The sequence below is a fragment of the Triticum aestivum genome, chromosome 6A (assembly GCF_018294505.1).
Source record: "Triticum aestivum cultivar Chinese Spring chromosome 6A, IWGSC CS RefSeq v2.1, whole genome shotgun sequence".
In the NCBI taxonomy this organism is placed as follows: domain Eukaryota; kingdom Viridiplantae; phylum Streptophyta; class Magnoliopsida; order Poales; family Poaceae; genus Triticum; species Triticum aestivum.
Window position 1 is genome coordinate 612,487,998 of NC_057809.1, and position 20,169 is coordinate 612,508,166.

At 51.2% G+C, this 20,169-nt stretch overlaps 1 protein-coding gene and 1 pseudogene across 1 annotated transcript; one reads left to right on the forward strand and one right to left on the reverse strand.

The window, feature by feature from the left end:
* Window positions 1–13,220: 13,220 nt before the first annotated feature.
* Window positions 13,221–16,413, forward strand: LOC123129808 (uncharacterized; annotated as a pseudogene).
* Window positions 16,414–16,647: 234 nt separating this feature from the next.
* LOC123129058 (uncharacterized) lies at window positions 16,648–18,868 on the reverse strand. The gene is made up of 4 exons (XM_044549202.1): window positions 18,818–18,868; window positions 18,222–18,738; window positions 17,544–17,820; window positions 16,648–17,465 (listed from the first exon to the last, which is right to left on the reverse strand). The coding sequence occupies exons 2-4, from the start codon at window positions 18,363–18,365 to the stop codon at window positions 17,278–17,280; spliced, it is 609 nt and encodes a 202-aa protein (XP_044405137.1). The 5' UTR covers window positions 18,366–18,738; window positions 18,818–18,868; the 3' UTR covers window positions 16,648–17,277.
* Between the last annotated feature and the right edge of the window lie 1,301 nt (window positions 18,869–20,169).

Below are 20,169 nucleotides of genomic sequence, written 5' to 3' on the forward strand. Positions count from 1 at the left end.
TTTGGGCTGACGTCGCGGAGGCTAACGACCTCGCCGCGGGTCGCCCGGTCGTATGCCGCGACCGTGTCCCCCCCAAGGCTCCGGCCCGGCCGCCTCTGCCCGTTCCTGCCGGTGGCTCGACTCCCAGGGGTGGGAGTCCTGCTGCCCGCGGGGATGGCCGGCGCCGGCGCCTGCCGGCGGGTTCGTCCCGGGCGGCGAGGCCGAAAGGCCCGGCCTTGAGCCCCGGCGCGCGCCCTCGTGGCCGCCGCTCTGGTGGGTGGGGTGTCGCCGGCCGGGCCAACCGCGGCCCCGCGCGCACCTCCTGGAGGACGTCCGCCCCTTCGCCGCCCTCCGCTGCCCCTCCCCTGCCCCGGCCGACGCCCCGGCGACGCCCTCCTCCGAGCTCGCGGCGGTGGTCTACCGGAGGTCTCCTTTCCGCCCGTTCATCGCGTCGTTCGGCGCCCCCGCACCCCTGCGCCCCGGTCCCCTGCCCTCCCCGGCCTGGCCCCGCCGTCCCCGCCATTGCCCGCCGGCGTCCTCCCCCGCGGCAGCGCAGGGGGAAACCCTCGCTCCGCGACTGGTTTCCCCCGGTCGGTCCTACCGAGCCGCGCTCGTCCAGGGCCGCGCCGTGGACCGCCTGCCCTGCGCCTCTGGGCCAGCTGGGCCGCCGTCGGCCCCGCTGGATGCGGGCCTCGCGCGGCTTGGGCCCCCCAGGCCCCCTCCCCCGCGCGGCCCAGCCCCGCCCCCGGATGGGCCTCGGCCTGGCGAGGCGATCCATCTGGCCTCCCCTAGGGTTCCCTCGCCAGCCCTCTTCGCTCGCATCTTCCGCTTCGCCTACCTCGCCCCTCGTCCCAGTCCCGTCCGCCGCCACCTCCCGCTCTGCCGCACCAACTAGGTCCCGCTCGCCCCCACCCCCCTCCTCCTCGCCGGCCATGACCCGCGAGTGGGACGACGGGGCTGGGCGCCCCAAGCGCAGGGCCGATGACCGTCGTGCTCCCCCGCGCCCATCGCCGGACGCGCTTCGGAGAGAGGAGGACCTCCGCGCGGAGCTCGACTCCTCGAGCCGACTCGCGGGATCGGGGCCGCTCCCCCGTCGGGGGGTCACGGCACTCTTCACGGCGGCGGTCCCCTTCCTCGCCGCGTCGTCGGGACCGGTCCCCGTCGCCCCGGCCGCTGCCTCTCTCCACCGGCACCGCCACCCCGACCACCAACGCTACCTCCAACCGTTACCAGCCCCCCGCGCCCAAGCCGCGTTCCCTCCGTCCAATGGGGGCAACGGGAACCGGGGGCGCCAGGGTGCAAAGAAGAAGAAAGAAGGGCCCTCCCCCCGCCTGCCACTCCCGCTGCCGGCGCGGCCGTTCCACCTCCGGGCTCTGCCTCCGCCTCTAACGGCCCACCGTGCTTCAACTGCGGTCTGACCGGACACTTGCAGGTGGCGTGGCCCACCCCGCCGATGTGCTATCTCTGCAAGGACTCCGTGTTGGAAATATGCCCTAGAGGCAATAATAAATTAGTTATTATTATATTTCCTTGTTCATGATAATCGTTTATTATCCATGCTATAATTGTATTGATAGGAAACTCAGATACATATGTGGATACATAGACAACACCATGTCCCTAGTAAGCCTCTAGTTGACTAGCTCGTTGATCAATAGATGGTTACGGTTTCCTGACCATGGACATTGGATGTCGTTGATAACGGGATCACATCGTTAGTAGAATGATGTGATGGACAAGACCCAATCCTAAGCATAGCACTAGATCGTGTAGTTCGTATGCTAAAGCTTTTCTAATGTCAAGTATCATTTCCTTAGACCATGAGATTGTGCAACTCCCGGATACCGTAGAAATGCTTTGGGTGTATCAAACGTCACAACGTAACTGGGTGACTATAAAGGTGCACTACAGGTATCTCCGAAAGTGTCTGTTGGGTTGGCACAAATCGAGACTGGGATTTGTCACTCCGTGTAAGCGGAGAGGTATCTCTGGGCCCACTCGGTAGGACATCATCATATGCGCAATGTGACCAAGGAGTTGATCACGGGATGATGTGTTACGGAACGAGTAAAGAGACTTGCCGGTAACGAGATTGAACAAGGTATAGGGATACCGACGATCGAATCTTGGGCAAGTACAATACCGCTAGACAAAGGGAATTGTATACGGGATTGATTAAGTCCTTGACATCGTGGTTCATCCGATGAGATCATCGTGGAACATGTGGGAGCCAACATGGGTATCCAGATCCCGCTATTGGTTATTGACCAGAGAACGTCTCGGTCATGTCTGCATGTCTCCCGAACCCGTAGGGTCTACACACTTAAGGTTCGATGACGCTAGGGTTATAAAGGAAGCTTGTATGTGGTTACCGAATGTTTTTTGGAGTCCCGGATGAGATCTTGGACATCACGAGGAGTTCCGGAATGGTCCGGAGGTAAAGATTTATATATAGGAAGTCCTGTTTTGGCCATCGGGACAAGTTTCGGGGTCATCGGTATTGTACCGGGACCACCGGAAGGGTCCCGGGGGCCCACCGGGTGGGGCCACCTGCCCCGGGGGCGCTGTAGGGGGTGAGCCTTGGCCTACATGGGCCAAGCGCACCAGCCCCAAGAGGCCCATGCGCCTGGGGAAACCCTAAAGGAAGAGTCCCAGCAGGGGAAGGCACCTCCTAGGTGCCTTGGGGGGGGGGGGGAGGACTCATCCCCTGGCCGCCGCCTTCCTAGGAGATTGGATCTCCTAGGGCTGGCACCCCCCCTTGGGATCCCTATATATAGTGAGGGTAGGGGACCTCTTGAGACACAACTTTTGCCTTTGGTGCAGCCCCTCCCTCTCTCCCAAGTTCTTCTCCTCTTCTGCGGTGCTCGGCGAAGCCCTGCAGGATTGCCACGCTCCTCCTCCACCACCACGCCGTTGTGTTGCTGCTGGATGGAGTCTTCCTCAACCTCTCCCTCTCTCCTTGCTGGATCAAGGCGTGGGAGACGTCACCGGGCTTTACGTGTGTTGAACGCGGAGGTGCCGTGAGTTCGGCACTTGGTCATCGGTGATTTGAATCACGACGAGTACGACTCCATCAACCCCGTTCACTTGAACGCTTCCGCTTAGCGATCTACAAGGGTATGTAGATGCACTCTCCTTCCCCTCGTTGCTAGTCTCTCCATAGATAGATCTTGGTGACACGTAGGAAAATTTTGAATTTTTGCTACGTTCCCCAACAGTGGCATCATGAGCTAGGTCTATTGCGTAGATTCTATGCACGAGTAGAACACAAAGTAGTTGTGGGCATTGATTTTGTTCAATATGCTTGCCGTTACTAGTCTTATCTTGATTCGACGGTATCGTGGGATGAAGCGGCCCGGACCAACCTTACACGTACTCTTACGTGAGACCGGTTCCACCGACAAACATGCACTAGTTGCATAAGGTAGCTGGCAGGTGTCTGTCTCTCCCACTTTAGTCGGATCGGATTCGATGAAAAGGGTCCTTATGAAGGGTAAATAGAAATTGGCATATCACGTTGTGGTTTTGCGTAGGTAAGAAACGTTCTTGCTAGAAACCCATAGCAGCCACGTAAAAAATGCAAACAACAATTAGAGGACGTCTAACTTGTTTTTGCAGGGTATGCTTTGTGATGTGATATGGCCAAAGGATGTGATGAATGATATATGTGATGTATGAGATTGATCATGTTCTTGTAATAGGAATCACGACTTGCATGTCGATGAGTATGACAACCGGCAGGAGCCATAGGAGTTGTCTTAATTTATTTATGACCTGCGTGTCAACATAAACGTTATGTAATTACTTTACTTTATTGCTAACCGTTAGCTGTAGTAGTAGAAGTAATAGATGACGTGACAACTTCAAGAAGACACGATGATGGAGATCATGGTGTCATGCCGGTGACAAGATGATCATGGAGCCCCAAGATGGAGATCAAAGGAGCTATATGATATTGGCCATATCATGTCACTATTATTTGATTGCATGTGATGTTTATCATGTTTATACATCTTATTTGGTTAGAACGACGGTAGTAAATAAGATGATCCCTCATTAAAATTTCAAGAAGTGTTCTCCCCTAACTGTGCACCGTTGCTACAGTTCGTCGTTTTGAAGCACCACGTGATGATCGGGTGTGATAGATCCTTACGTTCATATACAACGGGTGTAAGACAATTTTACACATGCGAAACACTTAGGGTTAACTTGACGAGCCTAGCATGTACAGACATGGCCTCGGAACACAGAAGACCGAAAGGTCGAGCATGAGTTGTATGGTAGATACGATCAACATGAAGATGTTCACCGACGTTGACTAGTCCGTCTCACGTGATGATCGGACACGGCCTAGTTGACTCGGATCATGTAATCACTTAGATGACTAGAGGGATGTCTATCTGAGTGGGAGTTCATAAGATGAACGTAATTATCCTGAACATAGTCAAAAGGATTTTGCAAATTATGTCGTAGCTCACGCTATAGTTCTACTGTTTAGATATGTTCCTAGAGAAAATTTAGTTGAAAGTTGATAGTAGCAATTATGCGGACTAGGTCCGTAAACTGAGGATTGTCCTCATTGCTTCATAGAAGGCTTATGTCCTTAATGCGCCGCTCAGTGTGCTGAACCTCGAGCGTGGTCTGTGGATGTTGCGAACATCTGACATACACGTTTTGATAACTACATGATAGTTAAGTTAAACGGTTTAGAGTTGAGGCACCGAAGACGTTTTTGAAACGTCACGAAACATATGAGATGTTTCGAGGGCTGAAATTGGGATTTTAGGCTCGTGCCCACATCAAGAGGTATAAGACATCCGACAATTTTCTTAGCCTGCAAACTAAGGGAGAAAAGCTCAATTGTTGAGCTTGTACTCAGATTGTCTGAGTACAACAATCATTTAATCGAGTGGGAGTTGATCTTCCAGATAAGATAGTGATGTTTCTCCGAAGTCATTACCACCAAGCTGCTAGAGCTTCGTGATGAACTAGAATATATCAGGGACATATATGATGATCCTTGAGATATTCGCGATGTTTGACACCACAAAAGTAGAAATCAAGAAGGAGCATCAATTGTTGATGGTTGGTGAAACCACTAGTTTCAAGAAGGGCAAGGGAAGAAGGGATACTTCATGAAACGGCAATTCAGCTGCTGCTCTAGTGAAGAAACCCAAGGTTGAACCCAAACCCGAGACTAAGTGCTTCTGTAATAAGGGGAACAACCACTGGAGCAGAATTACCCTAGATACTTGGTAGATTAGAAGGCTGGCAAGGTCGATAGAAGTATATTGGATATACATTGTGTTGATGTGTACTTACTAGTACTCCTAGTAGCACCAGGGTATTAGATACCGGTTCGGTTGCTAAGTGTTAGTAACTCGAAATAAAAGCTACGGAATAAACGGAGACTAGCTAAAGGTGAGCTGACGATATGTGTTGGAAGTGGTTCCAATGTTGATACGATCAAATATCGTACGCTCCTTCTACCATCGAGATTGGTGTTTGCGTTGAGCATAGACATGATTGGATTATGTCTATCGCGATACGGTTATTTATTTAAGGAGAATAATGGTTACTCTGTTTATTTGAATAATACCTTCAATGGTCTTACACCTAAAATGAATGGTTTATTGAATCTCGATCGTAGTGATACACATGTTCATGCCAAAAGATAGTAATGATAGTACCACCTACTTGTGGCACTGCCACGTAAGTCATATCGGTATAAAACGCATGAAGAAGCTCCATGTTGATGGATCTTTGGGCTCACTCGGTTTTTGAAAAGTTTGAGACATGCGAACCATGTCTATTGGTGTTTATGCATGAAGAAACTCCATGCAAATGGACCGTTTTGTACTCACTTGATTTTGAATCACTTGAGACATGCAAATCATACCACATGGGCAAGATGACTGAAAGCCTCGTTTTCAGTAAAATGGAACTAGAAAGCAACTTGCTGGAAGTAATACATTTTGATGTGTGCAGTCCAATGAGTGCTGAGGCATGTAGTGGATATCGTTATGTTCTTACTTCACAGATGATTTGAGTAGATGTTGAGTACATTTACTTGATAAATCACGAGTCTGAATTATTGAAAGGTTCAAGTAATTTCAGGGTGAAGTTGAAAGATCGTCGTGACAAGAGGATAAAATATCTATGATATGATCATAGAGATGAATATCTGAATTACGAGTTTGGCACAGAATTAAGACATTGTGGAAATTGTTTCACAACTAATACAGCCTGGAACACCATAGTGTGATGGTGTGTCCGAACATCATAACTGCACCCTATTGGATATGATGCATACCATGATGTCTCTTATCGAATTACCACGATAGTTTATGGGTTAGGCATTAGAGACAACCACATTCACTTTAAATAGGGGCACCACGTAATTCCGATGAGATGACACCGTATGAACTATGGTTTAGAGAAACCTAAGCTGTCATTTCTTAAAAGTTTGGGGCTGCGATGCTTATGTGAAAAAGTTTCAGGCTAATAAGCTCGAACCCAAAGCGGATAAATGCATCTTCATAGGACACCCAAAAACAGTTGGGTATACCTCCTATCTCAGATTCGAAAGCAATAAATGATTGTTTGTAGAATCAGGTCCTTTCTCGAGGAAAAGTTTCTCTCGAAGGAATTGAGTGGGAGGATGGTGGAGACTTGATGAGGTTATTGAACTGTTACTTCAACTAGTGTATAGCAGGGCACAAAGAGTTGTTCCTGTGGCACCTACACCAATTGAAGTAGAAGCTTATGATAGTGATCATGAAACTTCAGATCAAGTCACTACCAAACCTCGTAGGATGACAAGGATGCGTACTACTTCAGAGTGGTACGTAGTCCTGTCTTGGAAGTCATGTTGCTAGACAACAATGAACCTACGAGCTATGGAGAAGCGATGGTGGGCCCGGATTCCGATAAATGGCTCGAGGCCATAAATCCGAGAGAGGATCCATATATGAAAACAAAGTGTAGACTTTGGAAGAACTACTTGATGGTCGTAAGGCTGTTAGGTACATATGGATTTTAAAAGGAAGGCGGACAATGATGGTAAATGTCACCATTAAGAAAGCTCGACTTGTCATTAAGAAGTTTCCCAACAAGTTCAAGGAGTTGACTACGATGAGACTTTCTCACTCGTAGCGATGCTAAGAGTCTGTTGGAATTATATTAGCAATTACTGCATCATTTATGAAATCTTGTAGATAGGATGTCAAAACATTGTTTCCTCGACGATTTTTGAGGAAAGGTTGTATGTGACACAACCGAAAGGTTTTGTCAATGCTGAAAGATGCTAATAAGTATGCAAAGCTCCAGCTATCCTTCTAAGGACTGGAGTGAGCATCTCGGAGTTGGAATGTATGCTTTGATGATGATCAAAGATTTTGGGTGTATACAAAGTTTATGAGAAACTTGTATTTCCAAAGAAGTGAGTGGGAGCACTATAGAATTTCCGATGAATATATGTTGTTGACATATTATGGATCAGAAATGATGTAGAATTTCTGGAAAGCATATAGGGTTATTGGGAAAGTGTTTTTCAATGGAAAGCCTGGATTAAGCTACTTGAACATTAAGCATCAAGATCTATAAGGATAGATCAAAACGCTTAATGGAACTTTCAAATGAGCACATACCTTGACATGATCTTGAAGGTATTCAAGATGGATCAGTCAAAGAAGGAGTTCTTGCCTGAGTTGTAAGGTATGAAGTTAAGACTTGAAGCTCGACCACGGCAGAATAGAGAGAAAGGACGAAGGTCGTCCCCTATGCTTAAGACGTAGGCTCTACAGTATGCTATGCTGTGTACCGCACCTGAAGTGTGCCTTGCCATGAGTCAGTCAAGGGGTACAAGAGTGATCCAAGAATGGATCACAGGACAGCGGTCAAAGTTATCCTTAGTAACTAGTGGACTAAGGAATTTTCTCGATTATGGAGGTGGTAAAAGAGTTCGTCGTAAAGGGTTACGTCGATGCAAGCTTAACACCTATCCGGATAGCTCTGAGTAGAGATACCGAATACGTATAATGGAGCAACAATTTGGAATAGCTCCAAGTAGAACAATTATTTGGAATAGCTCCAAATAGAGCGTGGTAACTGCATCTAGGAGATGACATAGAGATTTGTAAAAGCACACACGGATCTGAAAGGTTCGGACCCGTTGACTAAAACCTCTCTCACAAGCAACATGATCAAACCTAGAACTCAATGAGTGTTAATCACATAGTGATGTGAACTAGACTACTGACTCTAGTAAACTCTTGGGTGTTAGTCACATGGCGATGTGACCTGTGAGTGTTAATCACATGGCGATGTGAACTAGATTATTGACTCTAGTGCAAGTGGGAGACTGTTGGAAATATGCCCTAGAGGCAATAATAAATTAGTTATTATTATATTTCCTTGTTCATGATAATCGTTTATTTTCCATGCTATAATTGTATTGATAGGAAACTCAGATACATGTGTGGATACATAGACAACACCATGTCCCTAGTAAGCCTCTAGTTGACTAGCTTGTTGATCAATAGATGGTTACGGTTTCCTGACCATGGACATTGGATGTCATTGATAACGGGATCACATCGTTAGGAGAATGATGTGATGGACAAGACCCAATCCTAAGCATAGCACTAGATCGTGTAGTTCGTATGCTAAAGCTTTTCTAATGTCAAGTATCATTTCCTTAGACCATGAGATTGTGCAACTCCCGGATACCGTAGGAATGCTTTGGGTGTATCAAATGTCACAATGTAACTGGGTGACTATAAAGGTGCACTACAGGTATCTCCGAAAGTGTCTGTTGAGTTGGCACAAATCGAGACTGGGATTTGTCACTCCGTGTAAGCGGAGAGGTATCTCTGGGCCCACTCGGTAGGACATCATCATATGCGCAATGTGACCAAGGAGTTGATCACGGGATGATGTGTTACGAAACGAGTAAAGAGACTTGCCGGTAACGAGATTGAACAAGGTATAGGGATACCGACGATCGAATCTCGGGCAAGTACAATACCGCTAGACAAAGGGAATTGTATACGGGATTGATTAAGTCCTTGACATCGTGGTTCATCCGATGAGATCATCGTGGAACATGTGGGAGCCAACATGGGTATCCAGATCCCGCTGTTGGTTATTGACCAGAGAACGTCTCGGTCATGTCTGCATGTCTCCCGAACCCGTAGGGTCTACACACTTAAGGTTCGATGACGCTAGGGTTATAAAGGAAGCTTGTATGTGGTTACCGAATGTTGTTTGGAGTCCCGGATGAGATCTCGGACATCACGAGGAGTTCCGGAATGGTCCGGAGGTAAAGATTTATATATAGGAAGTCCTGTTTCGGCCATCGGGACAAGTTTCGGGGTCATCGGTATTGTACCGGGACCACCGGAAGGGTCCCGGGGGCCCACCGGGTGGGGCCACCTGCCCCGAGGGGCCACATGGGCTGTAGGGGGTGCGCCTTGGCCTACATGGGCCAAGGGCACCAGCCCCAAGAGGCCCATGCGCCTGGGGAAACCCTAAAGGAAGAGTCCCAGCAGGGGAAGGCACCTCCTAGGTGCCTTAGGGGGGGGGGGAGGACTCCTCCCCTGGCCGCCGCCTCCCTAGGAGATTGGATCTCCTAGGGCTGGCGCACCCCCCTCCTTGGGATCCCTATATATAGTGAGGGTAGGGGGCCTCTTGAGACACAACTTTTGCCTTTGGTGCAGCCCCTCCCTCTCTCCCAAGTTCTTCTCCTCTTCTGCGGTGCTCGGCGAAGCCCTGCAGGATTGCCACGCTCCTCCACCACCACCACGCCGTTGTGCTGCTGCTGGATGGAGTCTTCCTCAACCTCTCCCTCTCTCCTTGCTGGATCAAGGCGTGGGAGACGTCACCGGGCTGTACGTGTGTTGAACGCGGAGGTGCCGTGCGTTCGGCACTTGGTCATCGGTGATTTGAATCACGACGAGTACGACTCCATCAACCCCGTTCACTTGAATGCTTCCACTTAGCGATCTACAAGGGTATGTAGATGCACTCTCCTTCCCCTCGTTGCTAGTCTCTCCATATATAGATCTTGGTGACACGTAGGAAAATTTTGAATTTCTGCTACGTTCCCCAACACTCCGGCCACCCCGCGATTCTTTGTCCGGACCGTCCGGTGACGGAGGAGCTCATTATGTACGGGCACGGCATCGAGGACATGGGCTTCTTCCACATCGAGGTCCCGGAGCTGCCCCTCCTTCCCCCTCGCTCCTGGCTCTCGTCACTATCGTTGGCGAAGCCGTCGCCTCCCCAGAGCTGATTGAGGCCGAGCTCAACCACTTGTGCAGATGCAAGTGGGACTGGCAGGTGACCCCCTCCACGACCAACTCCTTCACGATGATCTTCCCCGACGCCCTGAGCATGGGCTTCTGTACCCGCAGCGACAACATCACCTTGGCCCTCAATGGGATTGTGGTGAACATCTCAGAGCCAAAGTGGGATCCCAAGGCCGTGGTGGTCCTCGACACGGCTTGGCTCCTCATCGCCGGCCTTCCGGATGTGGCCCGGTCCGAGCGAGTCATTCGCAGCATGTCCAAGCTCCTGGGCAAGGTGGTGGTGGTCGACGAGCTTTCTCTCCGTAAGGAGGAGGAGGTCCGGGTCAAGGTGAAATGCCTAGACTCCTCCAAGCTTCACGCCACGATTCGGGTGTTCTTCAACGACGACAGCGACGACCTCAAGATCTGCCCCGAGCCTCCGAACCACATCGGCCGCCCCCGCTTCTCCGACGACAGCCACTTGGGGGCGGGCCTGCTGCCGATGATGGCGCCCACCGCCGTCGGTCCCGCCATCCACGCCTCGAAGATCACGATGATGACGAGGACCTGTCCGATCGCTCTCGCTCCCCATCTCACGAGCCCGCCAACCCACCTCCGGGCCGGGGCGGCTCCGAGGCTGGTCGCACCCGGGTGTCGGCCGCTGACCTCGAGGTGGTGCTCCGCCTGGCCTCTGCACCAGCCGCGCCTCCTTCGCCTCTGTCTGAGTCGGCCAGTGACATCTCCAGCATGGGCCTGCTCGTCATGCCGCCGTCGTCGCCGCGCTCCCCCTCCGTCATCTCCGGCCTGCTCACCTCGCCGGCGGTCCCGGACCCCCCGGCTACTCCTAGGTCGACCTCCCTATCCTCATGGGTAGTGGCAGGGACCCTCCCGCCGGCGCTCCGGCTTCGCTCTCCCCACCTGCGGACGCAGCGGATGGCGACACCTCGGTGCCTGTCGCCCCGCTCCCTCCGCCGGGGACCTCCGACACCCTCCTCGCGCCTCCCACCTCTTTGGCCACGACGGTGGCTGTGGTCGTGACCACCCCGACCGCCGCTCACCCTCCTCCGACGGTGGCGTACGTCCGGTGGCCCCGCTCCACATCGACGCCGGTGACGGTGTCCCGCCGCAGCGTCCGCCTCGATGCCACCCGCCCGGCGGACTCCCCGGGTCCGTCCATCGCTGAGCGCGCGGAGCTCCGGGTTGCGGTCCGGAACCTCGAGTCAGGTGTGGATCCCATCCCTCCCAGTTCTTCCAGTTGCTCCTTTTCCGCACTTGAGGCCGTTCCTCTCGGCCACCTCGCCAAGGTGGCCACTGACTCGGCCATAGTTTTCAGGGGGGAGGTTGGACCCCCCTAGAACAGATTGCGACCATTAGGGCTCGCGAGATCTTAGACGGCAAGCTGGCTGAGACTCGGGCACGTTTGCTCCGGCCCGCCATGGAGTCGACCGCTGCACCTGTGGGCTTAGGCCCTCCGGTGGCTGATGGTGTGATACACGGCCACACTCGTTCTCGCACTACCGCTCTCCGCGCTTAAAGCGCATCCCGTGTCCTAGGGTCAAGCAGCCCCCCTATGGGGTTTTAGATGGGGGCTCTTGTCTGGAACATCCGTGGCTTCGGCCATGATGGCCGCCGCCGCCAACTCATCGAGTACATGCGAGACGAACACATTGACATCATTGCCATCCAGGAAACCATGCGAACTGAATTCTCCCTCCAGGAGCTAGAGTGTCTTAGTCCCCACCTCTTCGCCTGGCATTGGCTCCCTTCTAGTGGGACCACTGGCCATTCTGGCGGCATCCTGTTAGGTGTGAAGGATGCCACCTTTGAGGTTGGGGGCATGGATCGGGGGGAATTCTTCGTGAGTATGGAGATCTTCGAGAGGGCCCTTAACTTCAAATGGCAGGTCGTGATTGTATATGGCCCGGCTGATCATCGCCGCTCCCCGGCCTTCTTGGAGGAGCTTCATCTGAAGATCTCCAACTCTCTCCTCCCAGTCGTTGTGGGCGGAGACTTTAACCTCATTCGATCCCCGGATGAGAAGAATAATGACCGGATTAACCTCCCTCGGATGCAGTTATTTAATGACTGGATCGCGGAGCTTGGTCTCCGCGAACTGGACCGGACGGGTGCCCGGTTCACTTGGACAAACCGTCAGGCTGACCCGACGCGATCCGTCCTGGATCGCGTCCTAGTTTCCCCGGAATGGTAATTACGTTGCCCCCTAGCCTCGCTTCGGGCGATTACCAGGATCGGCTCTGACCATGTCCCTCTCCTCCTCTCCACCGCCGACGGGCGCCCCCCTCCCCGCCATGCTTCCAGTTTGAGCTCTTCTGGCTCAACTAGGCCGGCTTCCGGGAGGCTGTGGCTGCCTGCTGGATCTCTGCCCGTTCTTCCCCACATCGCACCATGTCGGCTGTTGAATCATGGCACTTTTGTGCCAAGCTTGCCCGCCAATTCATGAAAGGGTGGGGTGCGAACCTTGGCCGGGATCTCCGAGAACGGAAAAAGGCCCTTTTGCTGGCAATTCAAGCTCTGGATGCCCGTGCCGACACATCTGGAATCTCCCCAGATGAGTGGATGTTGCGATATGACCTTGAAGACCAGCTTTCAACCATCTACACTGATGAAGAGGCCTACTGGTGTCTGCGCAGTACCCAGCGGTGGGTACTCCGGGGAGATGCCAACACCGCATATTTTCAGGCGGTGGCGAACGGCCGTCGACGCCGCAACTCCATCCACTGCCTCTAGGATGGCGAGACCCCTCTTGTCCTCCCCGCGGCCATCCGCTCTCATGTGGATGGCTTTTACAAGGCTCTATTTACCCCCACCCCTCGGGGTGGGGCTAGTCTCGCCCCTGACATTTGGTTGGGTGCGCAATTGGTCTCTGATGCGGCCAACGCCGCTTTAGTGGCCCCCTTCACCGAGGATGAGGTTCTCTAGGCTATTAAAGGGATGAACCCCGCCTCTGCCCCGGGGCCGGATGGCCTGCCAGTAATGTTTTTTAAGACATTCTGGCAGACCATCAAGCCAGAGGTCATGGCTCTGTTTGAGGAATTCTTCTCGGGCACTATGGATCTTGGGCGCCTTAACTATGGCATCGTGACCCTCATCCCCAAGGTCTCGGGCGCCTCCGACATCCGCCAATTTCGACCAATCACTGTGATCAATGTGATTTTCCGGATCTTGGCTAAAGGGTACGCCAATAGGGTGACCCTTCTCGCGGATGCCATTACCCACCCGAATCAATCCGCCTTCATTCAAGGCCGATTTATTCTTGATGGGGTTCTGGTATTCCACGAAGTCCTTCATGAGGTCCGGCAGAGACACCATCGGGCGGTGTTTCTGAAGCTTGACTTTCATAAGGCCTACGACACGGTCCACTGGACCTTCTTGCGGGAGGTATTGCTTCGCAAGGGCTTCGACGATCGTTGGGTGACTAGGGTCATGCAACTTGTCTCCCGCGGGCGGACTGCTGTGAACATCAACGGGGACATTGGACCCTACTTCCCCACCCTCTGTGGGGTTCGTCAGGGTGATCCTTTCTCCCCCTTTTTGTTCAACATGGTAGTTGATGCCCTGGCGTCCATCCTTGATAAGGCCAAGGATGCTGGCCATATTCATGGCATTGTTCCTCACCTCGTCGGAGGGGGAGGGGTCTCCCTCCTCCAATATGCGGACGATACCATTATTATGGTGGAGGGCTCCGCCCTTGACATCGCTAACCTCAAGTTCCTCCTCCTGTGCTTCCAACAGATGTCAGGCCTAACCATTAACTTCGATAAGAGCGAAGTGATGGTGCTCGGGTAGCACCCTGAGGAAGCACAATCCATAGCGGACCGCCTTAATTGTAGGTTGGGTTCTTTCCCAACGACATACTTGGGGATCCCCATTAGTGACTCATGCCTCATCGGGGCGGACCTCCGCCCCACGGTGACCCGTATGCAACACCGTGTTGAACCCTGGAAAGGGCGTTGGCTGTCAAAGGCTGCTTAGGTGATCCTCATCAACTCTTCGCTCGCTAGCCTTCTATGGTTCCTCATGAGCTTCTATAGCCTCCATGAGACCCTCCATCAGGAGATCGCCAAGTACCAATCCAGATTCTTCTGGGCTGGCGAGGGGGATAAGCAGAAGTACCATATGGTTAGCTGGCCGGATATCTGCAAACCTAAAGACCAGGGAGGTCTTGGGATCCTGTCCTCCCGCCGCATGAACATAGCCCTCCTGACCCACTGGCTCTGGCGCATTACCAATGGCGACGGAGGTCTCTGGCTTACCATCATCCGGAACAAATATCTCCGTGGACAGCCCCTTGCCTTCTGTCAGCGCTCGGGTGGCTCCCAGTTCTGGCAGGCCATCGTCCAGCTGCTTCCGGTGCTTCGTATTGGCACCTCCATAGCAGTGGGTACAGGATCTTCGACACTGTTCTGGCTGGATCGATGGCTTGGGGACTCCCCCTTGGCCGCACGTTTCCCTGTGCTCTTCTCAATTGCAGTTGACCCTCGTATCTCTGTCGAGGCGGCCCTTATTGACTTAGGGCGCCTCGCCTTCCGACGCTCCTTCGGGTCTCTTGAAGTAGCTGCCTGGGACACCCTTATGCAGGACATCGCCCTCCTCCCTATGGACGGCGTTGGCTCCCCGGATATAACGTCTTGGCGGCTGGAGCCTTCTGGATGCTTTTCCACCAAATCCCTCTACGCGGCCATCACCCCCTCGACGGCACCCGAACCCTTTAGTTTGATCTGGGATATCCGCCTGCCCTTGAAGATCCGGATCTTCTTATGGCAATGGATTTGCGGCCGCCTCCCAACTGGCGTGGAGGTCCGTAAGCGTAACGGACCTGGGAACGGGATGTGCCCCTTGTGCGACACGGTGGAGGATGCTAACCACATCTTCTTCGCGTGTCCTACGGCCCAGTTCCTCTGGTCCTGCTTCTGCGAGACAGTTGGGGGGTAGTGGTGTAACACCAACTTCCCTGACTTGCTTGCTGAAATCCATGCTTCCCCCCGCGCTACCGCCATCTCAGATGGCTCTGCGTTGGGGTCCTCGCTTGGACGCTTTGGACCGTCCGCAATAAGCTTGTCATTCAGAAGGTCCCTCTTCGACGTGTTACTGACGCCATTTTTAAAATGTGTGGTTACTTGCAGCTCTGGCGGCCGCTTAGCCGCCCTCAGGACCGGGACGTCATCAACAACCTCATCGCCGACCTTCGGTCGCTGGCCTTCAGCTTGGCGCCCCCGCTCCCCCCGCCTCCTCCGGAGCCAGACTAGATGTTGTGCAGCACCCTGTGTGTGCGTGCCTTTTTTTTTTCTGCTTTCAGGGCTTGTTGAGTTGTGCCCTCAGCATTAACCCTTAGACTTCTCATCATGGTCAGACTTGTGTGTGTGTGTGTTCTAGTCGAACTTTGTTTGGATGTTGGGCTTTATCTATAAAGCGGGGCGGAAGCCTTTTTCGGTAATAGGGACAGCCTCCGGTTGCCCACGGGCCTAATAAATTTGCACGGAGGGAGTACAATGGATTGCCAACCCCTGACTACGAACTGAGGGGCGGCTTACAGTAGTAACTAATGAAGTAAACTCCTAACAGAAGTTGTTACAATGAAGAGTAAGAGACATATCCATTAGATCCACTACAGTAGTAATTGGCAAAGCAAACTCCAGTAATATACGAGGTCTTGAACCATATAAGCCATCTGTTTATCTTCCCATGATCATGGGATTTGTGGTGTGTTTGTGGACAGTTTTCTGCACCATGGTGATGAAGAAAACATGGAGGGATACCTTCCAGTTTATTGATAATGATATACAACATGATTTATGTGCAAGTGGCTAGCTATCATGTGTCAAGTCCTTTGGCGAATTAGCAAGAAAATTAGGTTTCTCTAAAGAATAAGCAAGTTAATCCTAACACTCTCCACACTGTCTGTACTTTTCTCTGCTTTGACTGTCCAAGTCTTTATAAGTTTTTTTATCATAACTCCAGTATTAGAACAATCAGCATTTTTATCCAAACACTCTCCACCTAGACGTGGAATAGCTTTTCTTGTATACCATACAATGGGAGTGGTCGGTAACTGGCCAGTGGCTAGCATGAAAAATCCTGATGATTTTTTCTGAAACTATCATATTGATTTGTTTTGCAGATATAGGTAAACTGACATTGTATACACAGGAGCTATTTTCTCCTTTGACGGTATAGGTTTATAAACCTCCGCTTCAACGTTGGCTAAGCCAACTTCATGCCCAGCAATGGCAGGTATTTTGTATCACAAAATTTGATCATATACCTCAATTTCCTTGCATATATATATAAAGGTCATAAACCGGCTGGCGGTACAACCGCCGGGGCAGTTTAAGATTTTGTGATTGCAGGGGATATAGATTGAAGGTTTCGATCTTTCAAACAAAAGTATCAGCACTGATGCACGAAGGCATCTCAGAAGCAAGAGTATTGGCTATCCTATTACAAGGTAACATGGTGCCCAAATAAGATCATTGTTTTCTTGGCGGCATATAACAAAGCAGCCATTTAAACCGGTCTCCGGTTCAAGCTTGGTCACCGCCCTAGTCTGATGGTTGTGGGTCGTCCTGCGCCGCTTCAGCTTCTTCTTCCCTACCCAGTGGCTGGAAGTCAACAGTGGTCCAGCCGATTCCCATTAAGGCTTGAAAGACAGCTTCGTCATGGATCAGTGAAGATGGTTCAATATCAGGAGCGTAAGTATGCTTACGGATTGGAGGGATCAGATTCTCCGCTTCGGGAATTGGTGCAGCCACTCGTTTGTTCTGATTGTTATATTGAGCTTGATAATGCGACAAGTCTGCCTCTTCCACCAATTGGCAAGCCAGAGGGCGCACCGCCCGGTTTATCGCTCTCAGGTCATCTTCATTGAACTCTGAGCCGTATTCCTTCAAACTGGGATAGCCCTGAGCTGCCTCAACAGGATCGAAATCCGGCACCCATGCTTTTGCCCGGATTAAGGCGTTGACGGCACCAGTTCGAGCAGCAGATTTCTTCAGCTCTTCAACCCGGGGGGAAGCATTGACAACCTCTTAAGAGTATCTTGAATTAAAGTGGGCGCCGGATTGTTATGTGATGCAGTAGAGATGATCCGCTGCGCTCTAGTATACAGCTGTTCAATTAATGTGCAGGCGGCTTTCAATTTCATCCGAACATCTGACCCTAAGTGACCAATGCATGTGCCTGCAACATGACAAAAAGTTCACAAACCGGACCTATCATCGGAAGGCCAAATTATTAAAAAATTCAAAGGACGCTTACCAAAGATGGCGGCAGTCATGGCATGCACTTGCCGCTTTACGCTGGTCAGCTCATCTACCACCGGTTTAAGGGCGGCTTCAGCAGTTTCAATTTTCTTGGTCAAAGCGGCCTTCTCAGTGGCCCAATCTGTCCGCTCTTTTTTGAAGCCCTCCTTAAGCTGTTCCATGACGCTTAAAGCGCTGGTCAATTCCTCTTTCGCCTTTGAGGTTTCAGCTTGTTGGGATTTCAAATTTTCTTGAAGATCGGCGAGTTGGATTTCTTTGGTCTTCAGCTCAGCCTGAATACAGACAGTCATATGATTTAACAAACGGTACAAGAATTGAAGTACCAACCACATAACAGGTTATGCACTTGGCACTTGGGGGCTAATGCGTATTTGATCTTCAACTGTCAATTGATTGCAAAGTCCCAAGCTCAATACAAGTATTCAACTTGGCACTTGGGGGCTAATGGCTATTTGCTCAAATAAGTTCTGATGCTATAATATTACTTACTTAAGTCCCAGTTTAACTACGCTAAGTTGAACCGGCCTTTGGGGGCTACATCAGCAAATTCTGAAGTATTCAGCTTTATATTTCACAAGTCCCGGTTTGAAAGAAGATTACAAACCGGCCCTTGGGGGCTAGGAGAATCAGCAAGATTAAAATATCCAAGCAGGAAGAGGCATATGGAAGTTACCTCAAAATTCTCTTTCATCATATTCACTAGGCCAGCTTCATAATCACGACTGGTATACAGTCGGTTCAGGTAGCCAGAATGAAGACCTTGGGCATTCAGAGCAGCATAAGTCGCCAAATCGACATTCCACTTGGCCTTGCCCATTGCGGCGAATTTGTCCTTGGCATTATGTTTGGACAAAGCGACATGATTGCTTGGCTCGGTATGGCCAACACCAGTAATAACAACTTCATCATCCTGGGCGTCACCGGTTTGCACCGGGGCTGTCAGTTTACCAGTAGTCTTGGATGGGCTGGTGGATTTCTCAATCCGGATGGGACTTCTGGGCTGGTCGGCAGGACCGGAGGCATCAACAGGCCTTTCTTCAGCAATAAAATCCTCATCTTGCAGTGGCAGGTCGTTGGGCACATCTTCACGAATAGCCGCTTCAAGATCTGGGGTGTTGTCCGGTTCAGGAGCAGTTTCTTCTTCGGTCGCTTTATCCAGGCGAGCCTTCTTGCTCGGCTTAAGCTTGGCCCTGAAAGGAGTAATAAAGTCAAAAACAGTGTATGTTACAAAGTAACGCACCAGAAATATTATGATAAGTATAAGCTTACCCAAGCACAGTTTTGAGCGGTGGCAGCTGAGTAGCCGATGACTCGCCAGAGGATGAGTGGGAAGTAACCTGATAATCGGAGTCAGATGGATTAAGCGGTTGACGAAAACAGCCCGCTTTAGGACAAGTACTGATAAGCAAATTAGAGACCTCTGAACGGCGTTTCCGAACCGGACTGTTCGGTAAGCCGACGGAGGTAACTACCTGGCCGCTGTGCCGAGTTGTGCGGCGAGCTTCATGCTGTTGGGTCTTCATAAGAAATTTGGGATCCAAGTAAGCAAGAGGATGAGAAAACTTAACTTTCCGGTTTGCCTGACGGATTTTTAGTGAAGGCAAAAGGTTCGAATCAGAAGAGAGAGTAATTACCTCTGTAGCATCAGCATGACTAGCTTCGGCATCATCCTGACAAATATTATCATCAATAAGGCGTGTAAAAAGTAAGCCAAGTGAATCAAGTTCTACCTCAAGGTCCGGATTACCCACATCGTCATCAGCGGGCGGATCGGAAGATGCAGTGGTTTTCCTCTTATGAGCAGGCCTCTTAACGAATTTGGTCTTTGGCCGGATTGGTCTTTCCGGTTTGTCTGGCTTTTCTGGTTTCTCCCGAGGAAGCTTCTTGCTCCAAAACAGATCATCACCCTGTTTAAGCAGTAGTTGATATTAAAGAATATACAGAACTAGCAATGACATGTTCAGTAAAAAAGTACACTCAAAATCTTATAGCTGGCGGTTTGTTGGTAGCACAGAAGGGAAGCAGGCCGGTTCGAGCACAGAGGTGTTCCGGTTCGTTCAACATTTTCTTCACAGCTTCTGTGACCTCGTCATCTGTGAGCTGGATGTTAACATGTCGGAGTGGGTCATTGACACTACCAGTGTACTCGCACATCAAACCGGAGCGCTGGCTGAGGGGCAGTATGCTCCATGATATCCAACAGCGTGCGAGATCAACTCCTGTTAAACCGTTGGCCATGAAGGCTCTGAGCTGGGAGAGTTGAGGAGCATATTTACTTCTTTCCTTGGCAGTCAACCTTTGCGGAAAAGGGTGTGTATTGCTAAGCCGCTCCGGACGAAAGCCAGGCAAAGGATTTTCATTAGCAGGGGAGGTGTCTTTGCAATAGAACCATGTTTGATTCCACTCCTTGAGGTGACTGTGTAGTTTGGCGTGAGGGTAAGTGACCTCTTTTCTTTTCTGAATCGCCACACCACCCAATACCGTATTGGAACCATTAGTGAATTCTGTGCGGCGGTTTAGATGGAAGCAGTCTCTAAATAAATCAACTGTGTGTTCCTCTTGAAAGAACACCTCACAGAGCACTTGGAAGTGACAGATGTTGGTAACAAAGTTGGGTCCAG